Source organism: Triturus cristatus, chromosome 12 (genome assembly GCF_964204655.1).
Source record: "Triturus cristatus chromosome 12, aTriCri1.1, whole genome shotgun sequence".
Taxonomy (NCBI): domain Eukaryota; kingdom Metazoa; phylum Chordata; class Amphibia; order Caudata; family Salamandridae; genus Triturus; species Triturus cristatus.
In genome coordinates, this window is record NC_140595.1 from 622,355,036 (window position 1) to 622,376,282 (window position 21,247).

The following is a 21,247-nucleotide window of genomic DNA, read 5'->3' on the forward strand; positions in this document are numbered from 1 at the left end:
GGTCACATTTAGTTATTTAAAATGACCCATTCTGACTTTTTACAATAAAGGTATATTTTACCATTTCAGTTTACACTTGTTTCCAGTCTATTTACCATAAACTAGAATTAAATATTATAATTCTTAAAGATTTATGACCAGTTGACTCGAAATGTTTATAACATGGTCTTGCACATGTGCTGGCATAGGCGGCAAGTAGCTTTCTTTATTTTTCGAAAAGAGTGAATGGTTTTCTAGCCTTGGATAACAAATTCTATTTTTTCTGAACAGTTCTAAAGCCTGCTAAACCTAGTACTCTTAAAAAACCGTTTTTATGGCCCATTTTGTAGTTTAATACAAAGCACCATGTACTAAAATTGGGTAATCTCCTACTGCCCTTTATGTTACTTTTCAGCAGACTGTGACCAGAATGAATATCCATGAAAAATTCATGAATAATTCCTGATTGTGAAGTAGGTACAATAACTCCCTCAAAGAATTATGCTGGCATGTCTTTTCACCCCTTTTAATGGCCAGCATGATAGTGGGTCTGCTATACATTAAAGCTTTCACAAGGAGACATTTGAACATTCAAATATAAAGTTCAGTCTTTCAGTCTCTTCTGATAAACCTTACCCACAAGAGCCATTCAGATATGGACCTAAAACCTAGGCCTCCCCACAGTCCTGTCAGTGGATTCTATCTAACACATTGCTAGGATGTCGCTAACATCTGTACTATGGGTGTCACAATCGTGGCTTGTTTCAAGAATCAGATATTAGGCAGTCACCCAGCCACAAGCATGTGGTCAACAGTCGAGACAACATTTGGTCATTATGTGATTCAGTTCATTGTAAACCATTGTAGGTAATGTATCTAGGTCTTTAAAATTCGAATCAAGGCATCTCAAAAGGCAAAGCACCTTAACTGACCTAGTCTCAGGAAAAGGGGGGCTTTGAGATGTAAAGCAAAGACTTTACATTTGAAGAACATATCTGAAAACAAAGATACCCATCCAGAATTGAATGACTGGTCAGTTAAAATAGCCCTTTGCCCCAGATGAAGACTGCGTTGAGACAAACACAAGCAATAGTAACTGCTGCCTTGCAGTAGTTGAGGGTCCCCCTGTGAAAGAGCTGCTCCCCCATTGTGCAAACTGAAGCAGACATTTGCCTGGGAGTTCAGAAAAAAAGATATCACAATGTCGCTCCAATCAAAACATGACTGCTCTAAATTCATAGTTGAACTTTGTAAGACCAATACTGGGGATAACATCATTTTTATATCTGCCTTCCGTATCTTTTTCAAATGAATCACTATTCAGAGACTGTGTTGTTAAAGTTTGCAAAAAATCTGGCTTACAGGTCTACATCACCTCCATTGTAGATAGGTCATGGATCTGAAAGAAACACGTTAGTTAGATTCCTCACCTTAGAATATCCCCAGGCGTCAGACTGGATCCGGAAGATTTTTCGTCAGCAATACCCCTTGCGCGTCGCTAGGCGTCGTCTGCGGCTCCGCGTCCGTCGTCGGCGTCGTGCGCCGGGATGACGTCGTCGGAGTACTTAGACGCCGCCCTCGCGCGCTGACGTCAGTTCTTCTTTTTTCTGCGCCAGTAAGCGCAGATCCGGGAGAGCTACCCCTTTTAGTCTTTTTTGACTAAATCTTTTTTGATCATTTTTGATCCTTGTCTGTCGACATCTGGTGCCGGTAGGATGCCTGGGTTCAAGGCTTGCGAGGATTGTCATCGACTGATGTCGGTGACCGATCACCACCGCCGGTGCCTCTACTGCTTAGGCCCCGACCACGACGCGGAGTCGTGCAACGACTGCCAGGCCCTGACTTCGAAGGCTAGGCGGGAGCGGTCCCGCAAGCTTCTCGAGCTTCGCCACTCGGCTCCGCGTCGTGCGCGATCCCGGTCCAGGAGGAGGTCCAAGGATCGCTCGCGGAGCCCTAGCCGACGCCATCGATCGTCCGGCTCCAAGTCGTCGGGTAAGTCCAAACGCTCAAAGAAGTCCAAGAGGCGACACCGCTCTTCGGACTCCCCTCGCCGGTCGCGCGACTCGGCCGAGGGTCAGGGTGGTTCCACCCCCGCGGCTCCGGCGGAGCCGCAGGTGCCGCGTCCGCCCCCATACCTTCCGGTCCCTGGGACTGACGCGGCGCCGGCGGAGATCAGTGCCTTCCTCTCGGCCATGAGGAGCCTGGCCCCGCCGTCGACGCCCGCTGGCGCGCCTTCGGGCCCCGCGGACTCGACTGGGCGATCTTGCCTGCCGGCGGCTCCGGCGCCGTCGACGACTCCGGTCTCGACGCCGCAGGTCCCCGCGGGGCCCATGCCTGGGCCCCAGTCGACGCCGGTTGACCTAGTCACTCCTCCACCGGCGCCGACGCCTGAACCACCGACGCCGTCACCGGCGCCGCCGACGCCTTTGATGCCGACACCCCAGTTTAGCCCTCACCCGGACCCGGCGCCGGCGCGGCGTCGACCGACGCCGCATCCGACGCCGCTTGAGTCCTACCATCTCTACAGTCCGGTTCCGATCATTCCTCCTGTTTATCAGGAATCGGAAGAAGGGGGCGACTGGGAGGGGTTCGAGGACCCTCTGGCTGTTCAGTCACAGCTTTCTCAGGACTGGGCAGATGAACTGGGGGAGGCCAGTGGGCTGGACACCTCGCCAGACACTGGATTCACTTCTCCTCCGACTGTGGCTTCGGAGGAGGGTGCAGCATTTTCTGTGGTGCTGCGCAAGGCGGCCGAGGCCCTTGGGCTCGAGTTGCCTGCCGTGGCTGTGAGGACTAACATCCTCACTGAGGTGCTTCAAACCTCAGCAAGCTCCACTGAGCCTCTGCTGCCGTTCAACGAGGCCCTCACTGACGTTCTGCAGGGCACCTGGTCCAAGCCCTCCACAGTTCCTCCTGTGGATAGGAACGTTGCCAGGCGCCACCGCCCTGCTCCGGGCGACCCCAGTTTCCTGTCCCAACACCCCACCCCCGAGAGTCTGGTTATCCAGGCCTCTACCTCCCAATCCTCCTTCCCGACCGTTCCGCCGGACCGGGATTCCAAGAGACTCGAGCAGTTTGGCAAGAAACTGTTCTCGTCCCTTAGTTTGGGCCTGCGGTCCTTAAATACCGCCTGTCTCTTGGACCGTTATTCCCATTCCCTGTGGGATACGGTGGAGGACGTGCTGCCCCTGTGCCCGGAGGAGGTCCGGACGCGTCTTACCCAGGCTTTGGCCGATGGGAGGGATGCAGCACGGCACGCCATACGATGTGGGCTTGACACCACGGACTCGCTGGGTCGGGCGATTTCAACCACGGTGGCGCTCCGCCGCCACGCCTGGATGCGGTCCACGTCATTTTCCGGGGATGTCCAGACCACCCTCATGGACATGCCCTTTGATGGCACTCGCCTGTTTGGTGAGAAGGCGGACAGTGCGCTGAACCGCTTTAAGGACTCCCGGGCTACGGCCAAGTCCTTGGGCCTCTCGGCTCCGCGGGCGCACACCTCCGCTTTTCGCCCCTTTCGTGGCCAAGGAAGGGGCGCCTCCTCACGTCCGCAAAGCCACCAGCCGCAGAACCAACCTGCGCGCGGTCGCGGACGTGGCTTCCGCCGTGGCGGTAATGGAGGCCGACGTGGTCAGCCCACTTCCACCCCGGCAGCATCCGCCTCAAAGCCCTCCTAGTCCGAGCTTTCAGGCCCATACCACGCCAGTGGGCGGCAGAGTTCGCCATCACCTGCTCCACTGGCGGTCCATAACATCGGACAGGTGGGTGCTGCAAATCGTCCGAAGGGGCTACTCCCTCCCCTTCGAGACGACCCCTCCAGCCATGCCTCCGCAGCACCACCGTATCTCGGGGGATCATTTGAATCTTCTCCGCGAGGAAGTTTCGGCTCTCTTGGCCAAGGGGGCCGTCGAGCGCGTTCCGAGCCCAGAAGTAGGTCGTGGTTGTTATTCCCACTACTTTCTGGTTCCCAAGAAGGGCAAAGGCGGCCTACGCCCTATCTTGGACCTCCGGAACGTCAATGCCTTCCTCCGAAAGGACAGGGTTAAGATGCTAACGTTGGCTCAGGTTTTAGCTGCCCTAGACCCTGGAGACTGGATGGTAGCGTTGGACTTGCAGGACGCATATTTTCATATCCCCGTCCTGCCGGCCCACCGGCGTTACCTGCGGTTCACGGTGGGCCAAGAGCACTTTCAGTTTACCGTGCTCCCCTTCGGCCTCACCAGTGCCCCTCGGGTGTTCACGAAAGTGTTGGCGGTGGTCGCAGCTCATCTGCGCAGATCAGGGGTTTCAGTCTTCCCCTATCTCGACGACTGGTTGTTGAAGGCGGGCTCGCCCCAGGCAGTCATCTCCCACCTCCAGACTACGGCGGATCTCCTGCATTTGCTGGGGTTTTCCATCAACGTGCCAAAGTCACACCTGAGTCCCTCTCAGAAGCTCCTCTTCATCGGAGCGGTTCTCGATTCGGCGCAGTTCCGGGTCCATCCACCGGAACAGCGGGTCCGGGATATACAGGCCCTGATTCCCATCTTTCGGCCTCTATCCCGGGTTTCGGTCAGGCTAGTGTTGCGGCTTCTGGGGCTGATGGCCTCCTGCATCCTACTAGTGCATCACGCCAGGCGGCGCATGCGGGCTCTGCAGTGGGACCTGAAGTTTCAGTGGGCCCAGCATCACGGCAACCTGTCCGACCATGTCTTGATCTCGGAGGGCACTGCACAGCAGTTGCAGTGGTGGCTCACGGACCGCGAGTGGGTCAAGGGCAAGAGCCTCTCCCTTCCCCAACCGGAGCATGTCGTAGTGACGGATGCGTCCCTCCTGGGTTGGGGTGGCCATATGGGGGAGGCGGAGATCAGAGGCCTCTGGTCTCCGGCGGAGTCTCGTCTCCACATCAACCTGTTGGAGTTGAGAGCGATCCGGCTTGCACTGAAAGCCTTCCTTCCCTCTGTCAGGGGAAGTGTCGTGCAGGTGTTCACGGACAACACCACCGCCATGTGGTATTGCAACAAACAGGGCGGGGTGGGGTCGTGGACCCTTTGTCAGGAGGCTCTGCGCCTCTGGACGTGGCTGGAACACCAGGGCGTCACCCTAGTGGTCCAACATCTGGCGGGCTCTCTGAACGCCAGAGCAGACGAACTCAGCCGCCGGTGCATGATGGATCACGAATGGCGTCTGAACTCCGAAGTGGCGCAAGGTCTCTTTCAGCAGTGGGGAGAGCCTTGGTTAGATCTATTCGCCACCGAAGAGAACGCGCAATGTCAGCAGTTCTGCGCGTTGGAATTTCCAAGGCGGCGCTCGCTCGGCGACGCTTTTCGTCACGAGTGGAGTTGCGGTCTGTTGTACGCCTTTCCGCCTATACCACTTCTGCCCAGAGTGCTGAAGAAGATCAGGCACGACCGGGCCCAAGTCATCTTGGTGGCTCCGGATTGGGCACGAAGATACTGGTATCCCGAGCTACTCAGTCTGTTGACCGATCCCCCGATACGTCTGCCCCTTCGGGAGGATCTTCTGTCGCAGCAGCAGGGGGCGGTCCTCCACCCGAACCTGTCCAGCCTCCACCTCCATGCGTGGAGATTGAGCGGCGGCAGTTGATGCCATTTGACTTGCCTCCTGAAGTCTGTGATATCATTCTGGCAGCCAGGCGTCCCTCCACAAAGTCGGTATACGCCTGCCGGTGGAACAAATTTGTGGCATGGTGCACAGCAAAGGCTGTGGATCCCCTTTCCGCCCCTCTTTCTGAGGTTCTCCTCTTCCTTCTTTCTCTGGCCCGGCAGGGCTCTGCCCTGGGCACCCTGAAAGGTTATCTTGCTGCCATCTCCGCCTTCTTGCGGCTTCCTGATCAGCCTTCTCTTTTCAAGTCCCCTGTGGTTACACGCTTTCTCAAAGGCATTACACACACGTTCCCTCCTGTCCCTTTTGTAATGCCTCAGTGGGACTTGAATCTGGTGTTGACATTCCTGATGTGCGCTCCCTTCGAGCCTCTTCACAATTGGCCTCTTCGTCTTCTAACTCTAAAGACTGCTTTTCTTGTAGCCATCACCTCGGCTAGACGGGTGAGTGAGCTCCAGGCTTTATCTTCAAAGCCTCCTTTTCTATCTGTTCATCCGGACAAGGTTGTCCTTCGGCCTCGTCCCTCCTTTCTTCCTAAAGTGGTGACTCCATTTCACCTTGGGCAGTCTGTCACCTTGCCCACCTTCTTTCCGCATCCTTCCAAAGAGGAAGAGAGGCTCCACCGTCTGGACCCAAAACGTGCGCTCTCCTTTTATCTGGACCGCACAAAACAGTTCCGGGTGGACGACCAGCTTTTTGTTGGGTACGTGGGCGCTAAGAAGGGGAAAGCTGTGCACAAACGAACCATCTCTCGGTGGGTCGTTTTGTGTATAAACATTTGCTATTCCTTGGCTAAAAAGGACCCTCCTGTTGGGCTGCGCGCCCATTCTACTCGGGCCACGGCGGCTACTACTGCCTTGGGACGGGGAGTCCCTTTGCAGGACATCTGTCAGGCGGCGACGTGGGCTTCGCTACACACGTTTGCCAGGCATTATTGCCTTGACAGCCAAGTCCGGAGGGATGGCTTCTTTGGCCGTTCTGTCCTCCAGGACTTTCTGGTGTGATCTTGGTTCGCAGACCCACCACCGGGGATGGTATTGCTTGGGTATCTATTCTAAGGTGAGGAATCTAACTAACGTGTTTCTTTCAGATGAACAAGTTACTTACCTTCGGTAACGATGTATCTGTAAGAAACATTAGTTAGTTAGATTCCTCACCGACCCTCCCATCCTCCCCGTTCTGCGAACTGACATCTAGGGTTAAGGTTGTCCTTTCAGGCCCCTAGATTTTATTTTTGGCACCAGTGTCGGTCTTTGCATGGCTCTGCGTTCCTGGCGCGGAAGGCTATGTACAAGAACTGACGTCAGCGCGCGAGGGCGGCGTCTAAGTACTCTGACGACGTCACCCCGGCGCACGACGCCGACGACGGACGCGGAGCCGCAGACGACGCCTAGCGACGCGCAAGGGGTATTGCTGACGAAAAATCTTCCGGATCCAGTCTGACGCCTGGGGATATTCTAAGTTGAGGAATCTAACTAACTAATGTTTCTTACAGATACATCGTTACTGAAGGTAAGTAACTTGTTCTTCATTCTGCAGTCTTTCTGACCACACAGCTTCTTCATGTAGATAGTGTAGCCTTGTAGAATATGTGTATACATAGAATAAAAATGTGGTCCAGAGATTGATTTGTGAGCTAGCTGTATGTGGAATCAGAAGACCTGTTACAGCTTTCACGTTTGACTGTACTTGACCTAAATGTGTGGTACAGAGCAGATCACATTCTCCTTGTACCTCTTTTTCTTTCTCTGCTAAAATGAGCAGTTTGAATTATTTAACCCTTGTAGAAAGCACTCTACATAAAAGATGTATCCTCGTGTTATCTGACTTGATTGTTCTGTTTTTGCTTTCGTTGCAGGTAACTCTAGCAAAGATGAGGTCTCACATTTCTTCTTGTTCCAAGGTCCAGGAGCAAATGGCAAATTGCCCTAAGTTTGTGCCTGTTGTACCTACTTCCCAGCCAATACCCAGGTATGCAAGTACAAGGCAGGCCTGTTTTCAAAGCTGAGTGTTACTTTTGCATTCTTCGCACTGTGATGAAAAAGAGAGACAAAAGCACACGTTTGAGAAACGTTTATCTACTCTATTATTCACTTACTTGCTCTCTACTTCAGTTTGCTTGTGCTCTAAACCACACAAGAAGAAACTATAGGCAACTTCACTATTAGAACCGCTCAACATTTCAAAGTAATGTTGGCTAGAATAATAGATATAATAGTATTCACATCCTTTCCAGGGTCAAGATAATGGTGTTTTGCATAAAATAAATGGAAAAACTAAATCTGGGTATGACCCGTGGCCTGTGATGGGAACGTACATCTAACTTGAACAGCACAAAAAGCGCCTCAGTCAATTTTGTATCCCTTTTCTACATTTTAAAAATTAGACAACCAGATTGGTATGGAATTGAGGATTGTTCAATCTTTTTGAGTAAGGGCTGCATGTTGTCTGCATTTTGAAAAGATTATTTATTTATTTCATAGTAACATCCCAAATCGTTCCACATTTGTTTGCCCATATTGCGGAGCTCGGAACCTGGATCAGCAAGAATTAGTTAAGCACTGCATGGAGAACCATCGCAATGATCCCAACAAAGTGGTGAGTCTTATGGTGGTGGATTTTATATGCCTTTAAAATAAGCCCAGTTCTAAGCCATTGTTTCCCCAGTGAGGAGCATTAATTGACAGTCTTAATGTGTGTGTGTATATGTGTGTGTGTGTGTGTGTGTGTATGTGTGTGTGTGTGTGTGTATATATATATATATATATATAGTAAGTGGGCTAATTGTCACATTGCTGGGCTTATCAGTGCAGTCATAGATTGTAAAATTGTAAACAGACATTTAACAAGCAACAACGTTCATAGTATGTTATTGTAGTTGAAGTTTGACCAGGTTAGTGTGAAATTTGCATAATAATCATGACGCCATCAACAGATTTCCACAATTCAGGTGTAAATTCAAAAGGTATTATTTGCTTCTTCTTCTCAATCTTTATTTCGACAATTAGCCATAAAAGTTCATACAGATTAAAAATACAAAGGATCAAAACATTCAGAATAATAAATATAAAATTGAATTTTAAAAGTACATCAGCATGACCAACAGTAACTACTAAGATTTTAGCAGCGGGGAAAAAGCCAGTTCCTAAGCTTTAGCCTAATCTTAGTAGAAAATATAAGGTACATAGATAGAGGCTTTGGGCTTGAAAAACCCCAATCAGAACAATTTAGTGAGTTAAACCAAATACATGAGACTTCATGGTAAGGGCACATTACATCTTCTTTTCCTCCACATAGATGCAAGAAATGATGATACTGCAAATACTATTTGCCTAGATAGATCTGTTTTAAGCACCCTGTAAGCTGACATACAATGTGTAAACCCCAGGTTCTTGCAAACAGGGACAATCCAATAATTCCTAGTCTTTTTGTAAGCAGGGCAGAAAAATAGTATATGCAAATCAGTCTCCTGCTCTGCATCACAGCTAGGACAATTTCCCGGGGAGGGCAATGACCATTTGCTAGTAAATGCTCTTATGGGAAGTGTGCCATATCTCCACTGCAAAAAGTTTTCTTGTAAAGTGAGGTCTGATCTCGCTCAAAGCCTCCTCAAAGTGGTAGAAGTCTTTACCTATTAAGAAGGTTTGTATTAAAATAGAAGATTGAGATTTAGAAATAGATTCTGCTATTTTAAACTCCTAGTAGGAATGGATAAGGTGCTTTCGAGAAACAGTAAAACAAGCTGTCGCCGGGTCTGTCCAGAGATCTGAAAAGCCTAATGCGCCTAGTTGCTTCTTCACATAAGTAAACCAAGGATGTTTCCCTGCACTAGGTAAACTCAGCACTTCCATTATTTCTTTTCTGTACACCTCGAGCTCTGGGGTAGTCCAAATCCTCCTCAAGAAGATCAAGGGTTTAAGACCAAGCACTTCATCAATGGGACGCAAACCCAGATCAAGTCTCAGTGGAAGTAGGGGCGTGCTCAAAGGGAGGGCTAGCAATTGCCTTAGGAACTTAGATTCTATAGCTGGGATCTCTGAACAACATTTAGATCCCCAGAGTTCAGCTCCATATACTACACGCCCACGGGCCTGAAGTTTGTATATTTCGATAGGTGGGCCAATCGGTTTTACACATGATGTGTTAAAAAATTTCAGTATCCCCCCAGTTGTTTGAACTAATTTCAACTGGGCCTTAATTTGGTGTGTAACCCAGGTCATTCTTTCGTTTAGGGTAAGCCCCAAATAGTCGAAGGTATGGACCCTTTCCAAAGTAATCCCACCTATAGAAGGGTTTGGGCGCGTCGTGGATGGAGGATTAAAAATCATAAATTTAGTTTTTAAGGGTATTAATTTCTAAACCCTGCTCCAGACAAAATAGCTCAAAGCCATCCAAGACCCTCTGTAGACCTAAAGGGGATTTAGAAACATAGAGTATCATCTGCGAACATTATCGCGGGAACCCTATTGCCATCGAGTTTGGGGGCATCGCTGTTAATGACCTTATTTAGATATGAGAAGGCTCCATTAACATAGAGACAAAAAAGAGTAGGAGCCAGAACGCAGCCCTGTCTGACTCCTTTTTCAACAACAAATCTAGATGTTAGGGCCCCATTCTTCCCACACCTAACTTGTGCAAAATTTCCCTTGTGAAGGCGAATTACCATATTCAATAAAGGGTCAGGGACACCCAGCTTTGATAAAACAGACCACAATTTTGATCTAGGAACCAGATCAAAGGCCGCACGCAAATCCACAAACACAGTGTATAATGAACCAGCCTCCACCTTTACATTCTTCCAGTATAGCAGCAAAAGGCGAAAAATTCGGTCCACGGTAGAAACATTTTTTCTAAACCCTGCCTGATGGGGACTAAGGATGGAGAATTCCTCCATGCAGTCTTTAAGACGCTCTAAAATCAATCTTGCAAAACATTTTTGGGGAACGTCTATAAGACTAATAGGCCTATAATTAACCGGGAGTAGAGGGGAGCCTTTTTTGTAAACTGGAACTATCTCGGCTCCACACCAAGTACAGGGAATTGCCATGCCCTTCAGGATTGCATTAAATAGCGCCGTTAAGTAGGGGGCCCAGATCAGCGGCTCATTTTTAAAAAGATCGCCAGGAAGTTTGTCCAAGCCCGGCGCTTTGCCAGCAGGGAGACTAGATAATATATCTGAGACTTCTTGTTCCCCAAAATCATCTCCATATTGATAAGTAGTAAGTTTGAACAAATTTTCCCCCACCGCCGGAGCATTGGTGGGAAGATCACTAGCTTAGAGTGATCCTCCCAAACACTAGCAGCGATATTGGGAACTATCGCTGATATAGGTTCAGATGAACCCGTATTAACAATTTGCCAGAACTTACGGGGATCTTTTTTTTTTTAAGTGCCTGAGTTAATTTATCCCAATTATCACTGTCCCACTCTGCTTTAGCATGGGCAATTAATTGTTTATATTCCCAGCGTTTCTGTCTAATTAAGGCCTTGTTGTTATTAGACTTAACGGCGTCAAGGAGTTGTGTTTCTGCTTTCCTGCAAGCAGTGTTGTACCAAGTTGGTATGGTGCAACTCTTCCTTTCTGTAGGGGCTAAGGGATTTAACACATTGGCCAAAATGGTGTTTAACTCCAAATTTAAGTCCTCAAAATTTTTATACGTTTCCGAAGTGGGAGCTTGCAACGGTAAGGAACCTACAGCTTCCAGTAACGGAATTACCTTCCCGTAAAGTTCAGGGATTGCGCCGGGGAGGTTAACTAGTTTTCCCCACCTCACCCTACGTCTGTTACTGGATAGATGATAATCCGTATCAGAAACCATCATTCCAGTATCCGGGGTAGTACAAATCCCCGGAAGCAGGAACTGAAGGATCAATGGGTTATGGTCGCTATCCTCCCTTGACAGAACCATAAAATCCAACACCTTATCCCACGAACGAGTCTCGACAAATATGTAGTCCAACATAGACTCTTTACCGGGTTTAATAAAAGTACACTTAGCAGGGACGTCTGATTTGGTACGACCATTACATGCCCTAATAGAGAATTTTAAAGTTAGGGCCGTGATCTGGACAACCAAGGGCGTCCATGACCTGGGTGAATTTCCCACAACTGGGGGTATTGTCCAATAGTCATCCTCCTCCTGGATATCATCATCTATCAAACCCGGAAGGGGCTCAAAATGACAATTGAAATCTCCCCCTATTAGAAGAATAGGGCCCTGGGGGAGAGTAATTAAAAATATCGAAAGCTGGTCAATGGTAATCGACTCCGCTGTAATGTTCACCGGTCTAGAATAGACATTGACCAAGATAAGCCGGACATCATTTGGCCATAATAAAATCACACACTGCACATCTGGAGATGCCGTGTCCACAACAGTCGCCTTACAGCCAAGATGGGTACGGACCCAGATAGTCAAGCACATTAATTTGTTGCCAATGCCAGCTAAATTCAAGATATAATTTTCAACTGTGCAAGGGAAGGTGGAACTTCTAAAATTGGGTCAGCAATATCATCGCTAGTTATATGGTTTGCGACCCGCGAGCCGTTCGCATTAGTCATGGTATTATTTGCTCTTGCATCTTACGTGACCAGCAAGCTAAATTGCTATAGCAAGAATGTTACTCCTAAAGGCAGCGTTGGAGTAGGAATCTGCCCTGGGTTAGTGCAACTGTTGGTGCTTTGCTGTTAGTTAATACCAAAGTAAATCTAATTGTATAAACTGATTTCTTAACAATATTTGTGACACCTTATGCTGTTTAGACTTGCATGCAATGCATTTTATTCATTGTAACATATTGTCAAAGACTTCAAAAAAGGTAATAGATTTGTAGCTAGGGTGGACTTGAAGGAGCCCTTGTGTCCTGCCGAGAAGGCACTACTTGTACCTTTACCCAGTATTTCCCCTGCATGTGGCATGCCGACTCCCTGGATTAAAATCCTGTTCTCGACTCACAAGATGTACCACACCCTTCTTAAAAAGCGAAATGACTTTCCAAGTAATCAGATTGGTTGAAATGCCTTGTCAAAGTGATATGAACCAGAACCACATCATGTACCAATATTTGGAACATCTTCCGTTTACTTTGTCTTCCATTATATGCTGTCCAGGAGGACCTCAGTATTTCTGAAAAGGTCAAAATCTGAATGCCACTGCAGGACCTTGAATACTACTGTGAACTGAAGGGAAAGTAATTGTAGATCATAGGAACAGGTGTTAACCGTGTAAGAAATCACAGCGGGGAATTTGTATTAAAGATAGTAATTGTATTTAGTTTGAATATTTCCCCATGCTTGAAGTTGCATTTGTTGGAAATCACTCCTTTTCAATTCTACCCAGGCTGTCTTTGAGTGTATGCAAGGGATGATGAGCAAAGCCAGAGCAACTTTAGTTTCTCTATAGTCTCGGCATAGGAAACTGTGCAGTGTGTTGAAGGTTTCTCTTGAAAAATAACTAATTATGAAAGAACAAGCATTGAAAATGCAATAGGCCTCGCCTTTTATTAAGTTAAAGCCATTTGCTTTTCTAATGGTATTATATAGCAAAGCAAATGGCTTTAACTTAATAAAAGGCGAGGCCTATTGCATTTTCAATGCTTGTTCTAGACTCGCAAACTCTCCAGTTTTTTTTCGCGCTCTCGTCATCTTAAAACTGGGTCGCAGTCTGCACTTAGAAGGTTCTTGGCTCGTGTAGGAATGTTCATAGCAGCAGGTCGGGGAAATGCAGTCTCTAGACGGGAACTCTAAATACCTGTTAACCACAGCACCGAGACCGCCCTGATCGCAGCCACAGATGACATCCGAGCACTGCTTGACAACGGAGAAACAGCAGCCCTCATCCTCCTAGACCTCTCCGCGGCCTTCGACACTGTCTGCCACCGTACACTAGTGCAGCGACTCAGCAACGTCCGAATCCAGGAGAAGGCACTGGAGTGGATCATCTCCTTCCTCGCCGGAAGGACACAGAGAGTCCGCCTCCCCCCGTTCAGATCTGAAGCCACCGAAGTCATCTGCGGCGTTCCTCAAGGCTCCTCGCTCAGTCCAACCCTCTTCAACGTCTACATGAGCCCCCTCACAGACATCGCACGCCAGCACAACCTCAACATCATCTCCTACGCCGACGACACCCAGCTGATTCTCTCCCTCACCAACGACCCCGCCACCGCCAGAGCCAACCTTCACGAAGGGATGAAAGAAGTAGCCGAATGGATGAAGAACAGCCGCCTGAAACTGAACTCGGACAAGACGGAAGTCCTCATCCTGGGATCCTCACCCTCCGCCTGGGACGACTCCTGGTGGCCCCCCGCCCTAGGCAGCGCACCCAAACAAACAGACCACGCACGCAACCTGGGCTTCATCCTGGACTCCTCCCTCTCCATGACCAGACAAGTCAACGCCGTCTCCTTGTCGTGCTTCAACATCCTGCGCATGCTACGTAAGATCTTCCGGTGGATCCCCACCGAGACCAGGAAGACGGTCACCCAGGCCCTCGTCACCAGCCGTCTGGACTACGGCAACTCCCTCTACGCCGGAACCACCGCCAAACTCCACAAGAGACTCCAGCGAATCCAGAACGCCTCAGCACGACTCATCCTGGACATCCCCCGTCGCAGCCACATCTCCGGACACCTGAGAGACCTGCACTGGCTCCCGGTCAACAAGAGAATCACCTTCCGACTCCTCACCCACGCACACAAAGCCCTACACAACCAAGGCCCAGGATACCTCAACAGCCGCCTCATCTTCTACGCTCCCAAACGCCAGCTTCAATCGACCGGCCACGCCCTCGCCGCCGTCCCCCGCATCCGAAGAGCCACCACAGGGGGACGGTCCTTCTCCTACCTCGCCGCCAAGACATGGAACTCCCTCCCGACCCACCTCCGCCTGACCCAGGACCACCTCGCCTTCAGGAAGCAACTCAAGACCTGGCTGTTCGAGCAGTAGCGGACCCCCCTCCCCCAGCGCCTTGAGACCCTCTGGGTGAGTAGTGCGCTATATAAATGCTTTGATTGATTGATTGATTGATTAGCCCCAGAGAGACACAGATGTTTCGGGCAACAACCCAGCCGTAGCGTGCCCATGAATGTTTAGTAATCCAGGGGAGATGTGTGTGTAAAGGGAACTCTGTGTGAGCGGATGGGGGCGGGAGGGCTATTATTATTGGATGTGCCATGGAAGCTGTGTTGAGAGGGGGTTCGGAGTGCCCTGAACTGTCTGATAGAGGGGGTGCGGCAGACGGTGAGGTGCAGGTCCCAAGGTGCCCTCGGTTTATGAGAGGGTAGAGTTCATAGGGTGCTGCTTTTGGCGGGGGCGGAGATGGTGTCTGCTGAAGCCGCCTTCAAGAACAATATAGTGTGAGTGAGGGCCAGTGTAGGGAACGTTGAGGGGCAATAGTTGCTTTAGTATAGGGGCGGGGTGTTCCTTACCATACCTTTCAGGACCCCATTTGGGCACAGGCTGTCCCCTGCTTGTGCTGGCTTCCTAGAGGAGCAGAAAAAATTTCGGGGGGCTGAATCTTTAAGCAATAGGCAGAGTGGAGCTGCAGGGGCTCTTAGAAGGGGTAAAACAGCAAGGCCTCATTAACATGCAAATGGTCTTTTAAAGACCTGTGAAGTACTCTGGTGCGGCTGTGTGTGTGCCTGGGAAGCTGTCTCATCCCGGGCTGCCACACACGACGGGGGGGGGGGGCTGAAGCCCTTAGAGTCCAATGGGTGTTGCGCGCCTGGTATGGCGTCATTGAGCTGCATTACAGGGCATGCGGTGGCATGCCGAGGGTACCCCGCTTCCCTGACGAATCTAGTGGGGTAAGAGGGGAGCTATAAGACATGTTGTACCATAGCGAGGGTACCCTGCTTCCCTGACTAATCTAGTCGGGTACAAAAGAGCCTCAATCCATGTTGAACCTGGCGACGGGTACCCTGCCTCCGAGAGGAGTTCAACGGGGGTATATAGTACACACTACACCATGCACAGGGCACCCTGCCTGCAGAAGGCGTCTAATGGGGCTGCGGTACCTGGTTTACCATGCCAAGGGTACCCTGCCCCCGTGAGGAGTTCAATAACTGGTATAATCACACTGCAGCACATGCCGCACAAATCAGAGGTACCTTGCCTCCGAGGGAACAGTTTCATTGGCATACAGTACTAGCTCTGTGTACCCTGCTTCAGGGAAAAGTCTGATAGGGTATATTGGTGTCATATAGGGGTATAATGGTGCCACAGTGCACGCAGGACCATGCCCAGGGTACCCCGCCTCAGTGAGAGGTTTAGCAGGGTAGAGGGGCGCTGCAGTGCATGTTTCACTGGGGAAAGCCTGCTTTAATTCTGTGCGGGCGAGGGTTGAGTTTGGCGGGGTAGAATGGTGTCAGACTAGTTCTACCATGCCGAGCCCCTCTGTGAAACGAGTGATGGGGGCACTGGTACTAACGTGCATTCAGTACGTTACACCGTGCCGATGTTGCCCTGCATCTGTGCGGAAGGTATTGAGGAGTACGGTTGGGTATAACATTGTGACAGATACCGGTGGTACAGCGCGTGTCACAGCCCCCCCCCCCTTCAGATCACATACCACAGGAGGGTATATTACGGAGGATGCTGTGGGAACTGCTGGGATCGGGGTTACAGTACAGGCCACATATCTCTGGAAACCTCTTACGTTGCTGACCACGTTCTGCCCCAGCCTGGCCCGGATCTGGTAGCTCCACTCGCGGCACTGGCAGTCCTCCCCCCCCAGCTGCGGGTCCTCGGCGTGGCAGGGTGCTCCAGGAGCCCGCTGCTGTGGCTCAGGTTGTGTGAGGGGCCAGCCCGGGGCCCCCGGTGGGTCCGAGCAGGCGGTGCACCGTGACGTTGTCCCGGCTGCCCAGGCACCAGTAGTCGGGTTGATCCAGCAGGAAGGAGTCTGAGAACTGGCTGAAGCCGATGAAGAGCATGGGGATCCAGGTGAGCAGCACCAAGCGCCGCGTGTAGGACCCCAAGCCGCCCGCCACGGGCATCACCTCACGGTCGAAGCTCAGCAGCAGCGGGCTGGGGGCGTCCGGGGACGGGGCGGCGGGCAGCGCCGAGCCATTCTCCTCCAGCCGCGGGGGCTCGGCTCCTCTTCGGTCCGTGGCCATGCCGCCGCCGCCGGGCGCTCACATGGAGGGAGGGCCACTCTGCCGCAGGAGGACCCCCGCCTCCGCGATGCGGCACCGGGATCACTCGGCCGACAACAACAGGAGGGGGAGGGTGGCATGGGGGCGCTGCAAGGTCTGAGGCAAAGGAGCGCCGAGGTGTGCTGGGGGGGAGGCGTAAGGATGGGCAGCAAAAGGTCGGGTTACGGGGTAAGGCGGGGAAGCAGGCTTCGCAGGGGGAGGGTTGTTGGCAGTGCCAGGCCACGCATGAAAGGTTTTCTTGTCTTTATGGGGCCATGTGTTTGAAACACATGGCCCCTTAAAGATAAGAAAACCTTTTACCACAGACGTAAAGGAACCGAGCCAGTCCAACTGGGACGGCTCTAAAAGAGAAAAGTGTACGTCACTAGACGCACTTTTCCAATGGCTGGCCACCGTTTAGCATAAACGGTGACACCAGCCAATGGAAAAGAGGGCTGGGGCTTAAAGCCCACTACAGAAATCTCCTCTAAATCGTTAAATCTCGCCAGCGAGACTGCGCATGTCTGCGCAGTCTTACACCAGGCGACACCTAAAAAATATATGGCATGCACATCCATTCTGGGTGTGAGGAGGTAGGTGAATGTTGCCAGAGGTTTCATCTAAGGAGAGAAATGCTTTGCTAGAGCACCTTCAAGTCCACGATGATGAGTTGGAGCACAAAATTAAATGTCTGGAAGTTGAGCAAAAGATTTTTATGTTAATATGCGATATAGTTTATTGGTTAATAGCATCTAAATTAGTAATTAAGTCCCTTAGTTGAAAGTTAAAATCACCAAAGCAAAGAACTCAACAAAATGATTATGTTCAGCCTCATTTGCCAAAGACCCATCACCATTCTTTCAGCATCATCACTCTTGAAACTAGCCTAATATTGAACCTCCAAAACTTCAGTGGGATTAACAAAACAGAAGCACAGCAGTCCTGAAAAAGGCCTTTTCATGCTGGACTGAGAGCAACCCTAACATAAAGACATTGACCCAAAGAACCCATTTTATGCTAAAAGTGTTTAACTGAAAATGGCACAAATGATCAAAACCATATTGCATAAGTTGTTTCTGGGACAGACCGCCATCTCTTCAATCCTTTGAGACTAGATCCTATGTTCACCATAGACGATATTGTCAGTCTCCACCAATATACAGGAATGCGGATGTGAATTATGAAGGCATGTTACACTATGATATAGGGCTACACAACACATCTTTTTAGAAAGTAACTTTCAAGACTTTAAAAAAAATATTGCCATATGGGAATGGGAAAGAGTGTTTCACTTGAAGACAGTCCAGTTTGGATGCCTTTTTCATAGAGTGCCGGTAATAGATGTGTTTTGCTAGTAATAATACAGACATAGAGGTTTTATCGCGAAACCTGATACCATCCCAAACATGTAAATATATCTTACAATTGTTGTATAGTTTTACAAAGCCAGTAAGGGGCATTTCTAACATACGAGCCATCATCCACCCATAGGTGCCAGAACCATGAAAAATTATTCACCAGAGGTAGGAAGCCAAGTTCATAGATGGCTGCCCTGGTATGAGCTTGCTTACAACAATTTGTCTACGAAACACTGGAAAATGTACAGGAGCGGCATCAAAGTCTCTCTGCAAACCGCCGGCTGCCCATTAGATATAATAGGCAGGAACTTGGCTGCCCCTGCTTCATATGGAGTTTCAAAATGGCTCCCAATGTGAGGTTGATCTTTGCAGGTGGAATCCTGGATTGCTCCAAAATGATTGGAGGAATGGCTCCAGATAGGAAAGAGTCACTGCCTAACAGGACTTCAGGCAGCTTACTGCTCCTGGCTGGGGAGTAGATAGGGTGACTACAATGCACTATAGGACTGAACACTAAAGCAAGGTGATTCAGCAAGTCTAGAGGGGTACCTCATGAGGCTGCCTGAATTTGCTGCTAGAAGATAGCCTTTTCTATATGAACTGGAGAACAGGTGCATAAGCCACTTTAAAGCATCTTTAGCACTGCAAACAAATGAAGAGTAATAGTGGAAACCATAAGTGCTACAGTAGTGCCCCAACTCCATTCTCTGCAATGAACAACAGGTCACTCTTGAAACGGGGTGAAATCTTTTTCAAAAAGTGCACCATCCAATGAAAGCATGGTCAATGAGAAGATAGGTCACCAAAAAGAGGCTTTTCCCTGTGAACGTTTCACGTTCTTAAGGGATAACTAACCATTTTAAAAATGTTCTATACATCGGCCATCTTTATAATTTAGAATCCCATTTACGGACTCCATCCTTTATCCTTTACTGATTATGCAGCGAGCTTTTGGTTTTACCCATGTAGTGTTTTCAGTAGCTTTATTTTCTAAACGTATGTTGGTCTGCAATTCTTTTGTGGTTGATACCATATAGACATGTGAGAGAAGCTTTGTGTTGTGGCTGCCACCTGTTCAGTCGTTATGCGGATTGTCTTAAGCTTCACTCAACTGAGTTCTAGTTTGAAGGAGCCTTCAGTCCCTCCCAGTCCTCTACTACTTGCATTAGTTACAGCTAGATTTTTCAGAGAAATCATCGCTGAAAGTTTGAATCTTGCCAGATGTGAGGAATGATCTTCTACCTGGTAATTACTCAGTCACTGCTCTTGAAATAACTGGTCTTCAGTCAAAGCCCTAAGCACTTGGGGTCCTGAACAAAATGTAGTTGAGTGTCAGTTTTTGACGGTAGGATTGGCCTTTGAACCACATGCAAGGTCAGTTCCAGTGTGTTTTAAAATTGAATCTTGGCTGTAGTGGAAATTTTTTCTGAGATAACCTCGCATGGTTTTGTCTTTGAATATTTAGTGCTGCACACTGGCCTCATTGGTCTGTATTATATGAAGTATTTTGGATAAGTTTTTAGGAAGTCCAGTGTAGATCAAATGACATTGTGAGGGCACCCTCACAAGAGGGAAAATCAGTCATGCAGAATGTCTATTTACATATATCTATACATCTAGGGCACAAGTAAGGTCTACCTTCCATTGGATGAGAAACATACATTCAAGGAGCAAACTTCGGAGTGAAATAAATTGATGGGTAAATACTGGCACCCTCCCAGGAGCAAATGAATGAAATTCACCAGACATAGCAGGTTTGCTCAGAAACAGAGTGACATTTATTTATTGGTACCAAAAGCATGCATCATTGCTAATTAGCAAGGAAGAAGTCAGATCTGCCACCTTAGGGGCTCTCCGACTGCTTCTTCCCAGAGTGACAGGTTTCTGGGTGCTATATAGTTCAATAATGCCATGTCAGCGGAACTAGAAATATGGCTAACATGGATGTGCAATGTCTGCACCATGCAAATTATAAACAGCCAGATATGGGCAGACCAGAAAGGCTGGCTCGGCACTGTGTAAGCAACTTGCACAACCAGATAAGGAAACTTATGATGACGTCAGGACAAGGAAAGTGACCTTTAAGGCGGATTCAGGATAGCTGCTGGAAGCCTGTCCAGGCAAGGTCAGATAGGAAGCCCGTGGAGCTCTGGGCCTCATGTTAGTGTGATATATCTAAGCATGATATCTTTTGACGTGCATACATATGAATTTGAATGGATATACATATATATTTTGCAACATAGATCAAATCACTTTTGGTAGCAGTAGGCCTTTCTATAGGACTGGTGTTTACCCTTAAAAAGATGCCAGGTTGATGAGAGCTCTGACATGAGAGGAATGCAGTTTAAAACTACAGAAGACAAGCTGAAAGTGGAAACTTTGCACTGGATGTTACGGCAAGACCAGATGCTGTCATTATGCATGCAATTTTTTATTGCCGCTCCAAGCAGCACTTAAAATAAAAACCATGACATCACCAACTAGAATCAAAACATCAACTCTGCTCAAAATTACAGTTCTTCTTGCTGCTACTCCCAGACAGCTTAGTATACTTTTAAATACTAGGCTTACATATTAGTGAGTGATTAAGAAGTCTTTTCTTTTTTCAGCAGGGTATCATTTAGGTTTGCAATTTATGGAAGCAAATGGTGTGTGAGTTGTGTTCGTAATATTAAAATTTAATTTCTGAATTCCATTTTCTCCATGGAGATGCTTAAGTAGTTATAATAATAAAAGTAAAAATATTTTGAGTGGTTTTTGTGTGGGATGTTATGAAGAGTTTCAATATATTTTATTAGTGTTATAATCTTACTTGTGAAGCCTTTTTTTACCATTTCTTATAACTGAAACTATTGCAGAAGAGCACACCGCATGCAGCTAGAGCACAAGGCTTGAGAGCGAGACAGTTGCTTGATCATAGGTACAGGATTCACTGGTGCATACAGGGAAGTGAACTCTGTGTCGTGTTTCTGGCTGACAAAGCCTTTTTTCCTGGCATTGAAAGTAAAGCAGGACTTCAGGATTTCGTAGTCCCAGACTACTATGCTTGGATAAGGCTGATGGTAATTTAATTAAGCTGATATACACCAGAGAATCTAATATTCACTACTCATTACCTCAGACTCAAGAGAAAGTTTATTAATTGATGGGTGCTTTTGTCATTTCATTGG

The 21,247-nt window shown here is 48.8% G+C and overlaps 1 protein-coding gene across 4 annotated transcripts in view; it reads left to right on the plus strand.

Moving 5' to 3' along the window:
* The window catches only part of RNF166 (ring finger protein 166), a 150,768-nt gene that overhangs the window by 71,717 nt on the left and 57,804 nt on the right, over positions 1–21,247 (plus strand). For all 4 annotated transcript variants that reach the window (XR_014972389.1, XM_085639911.1, XM_085639909.1 and 1 more), the window contains 2 exons: positions 7,445–7,557; positions 8,070–8,184. Coding sequence is in view for 3 of the 4 variants with exons in the window: in XM_085639911.1 (XP_085496037.1) it covers positions 7,445–7,557; positions 8,070–8,184 (228 nt within the window). In the remaining variant the exon portion in view is untranslated. The remainder of the gene's footprint in view (positions 1–7,444; positions 7,558–8,069; positions 8,185–21,247) is intronic.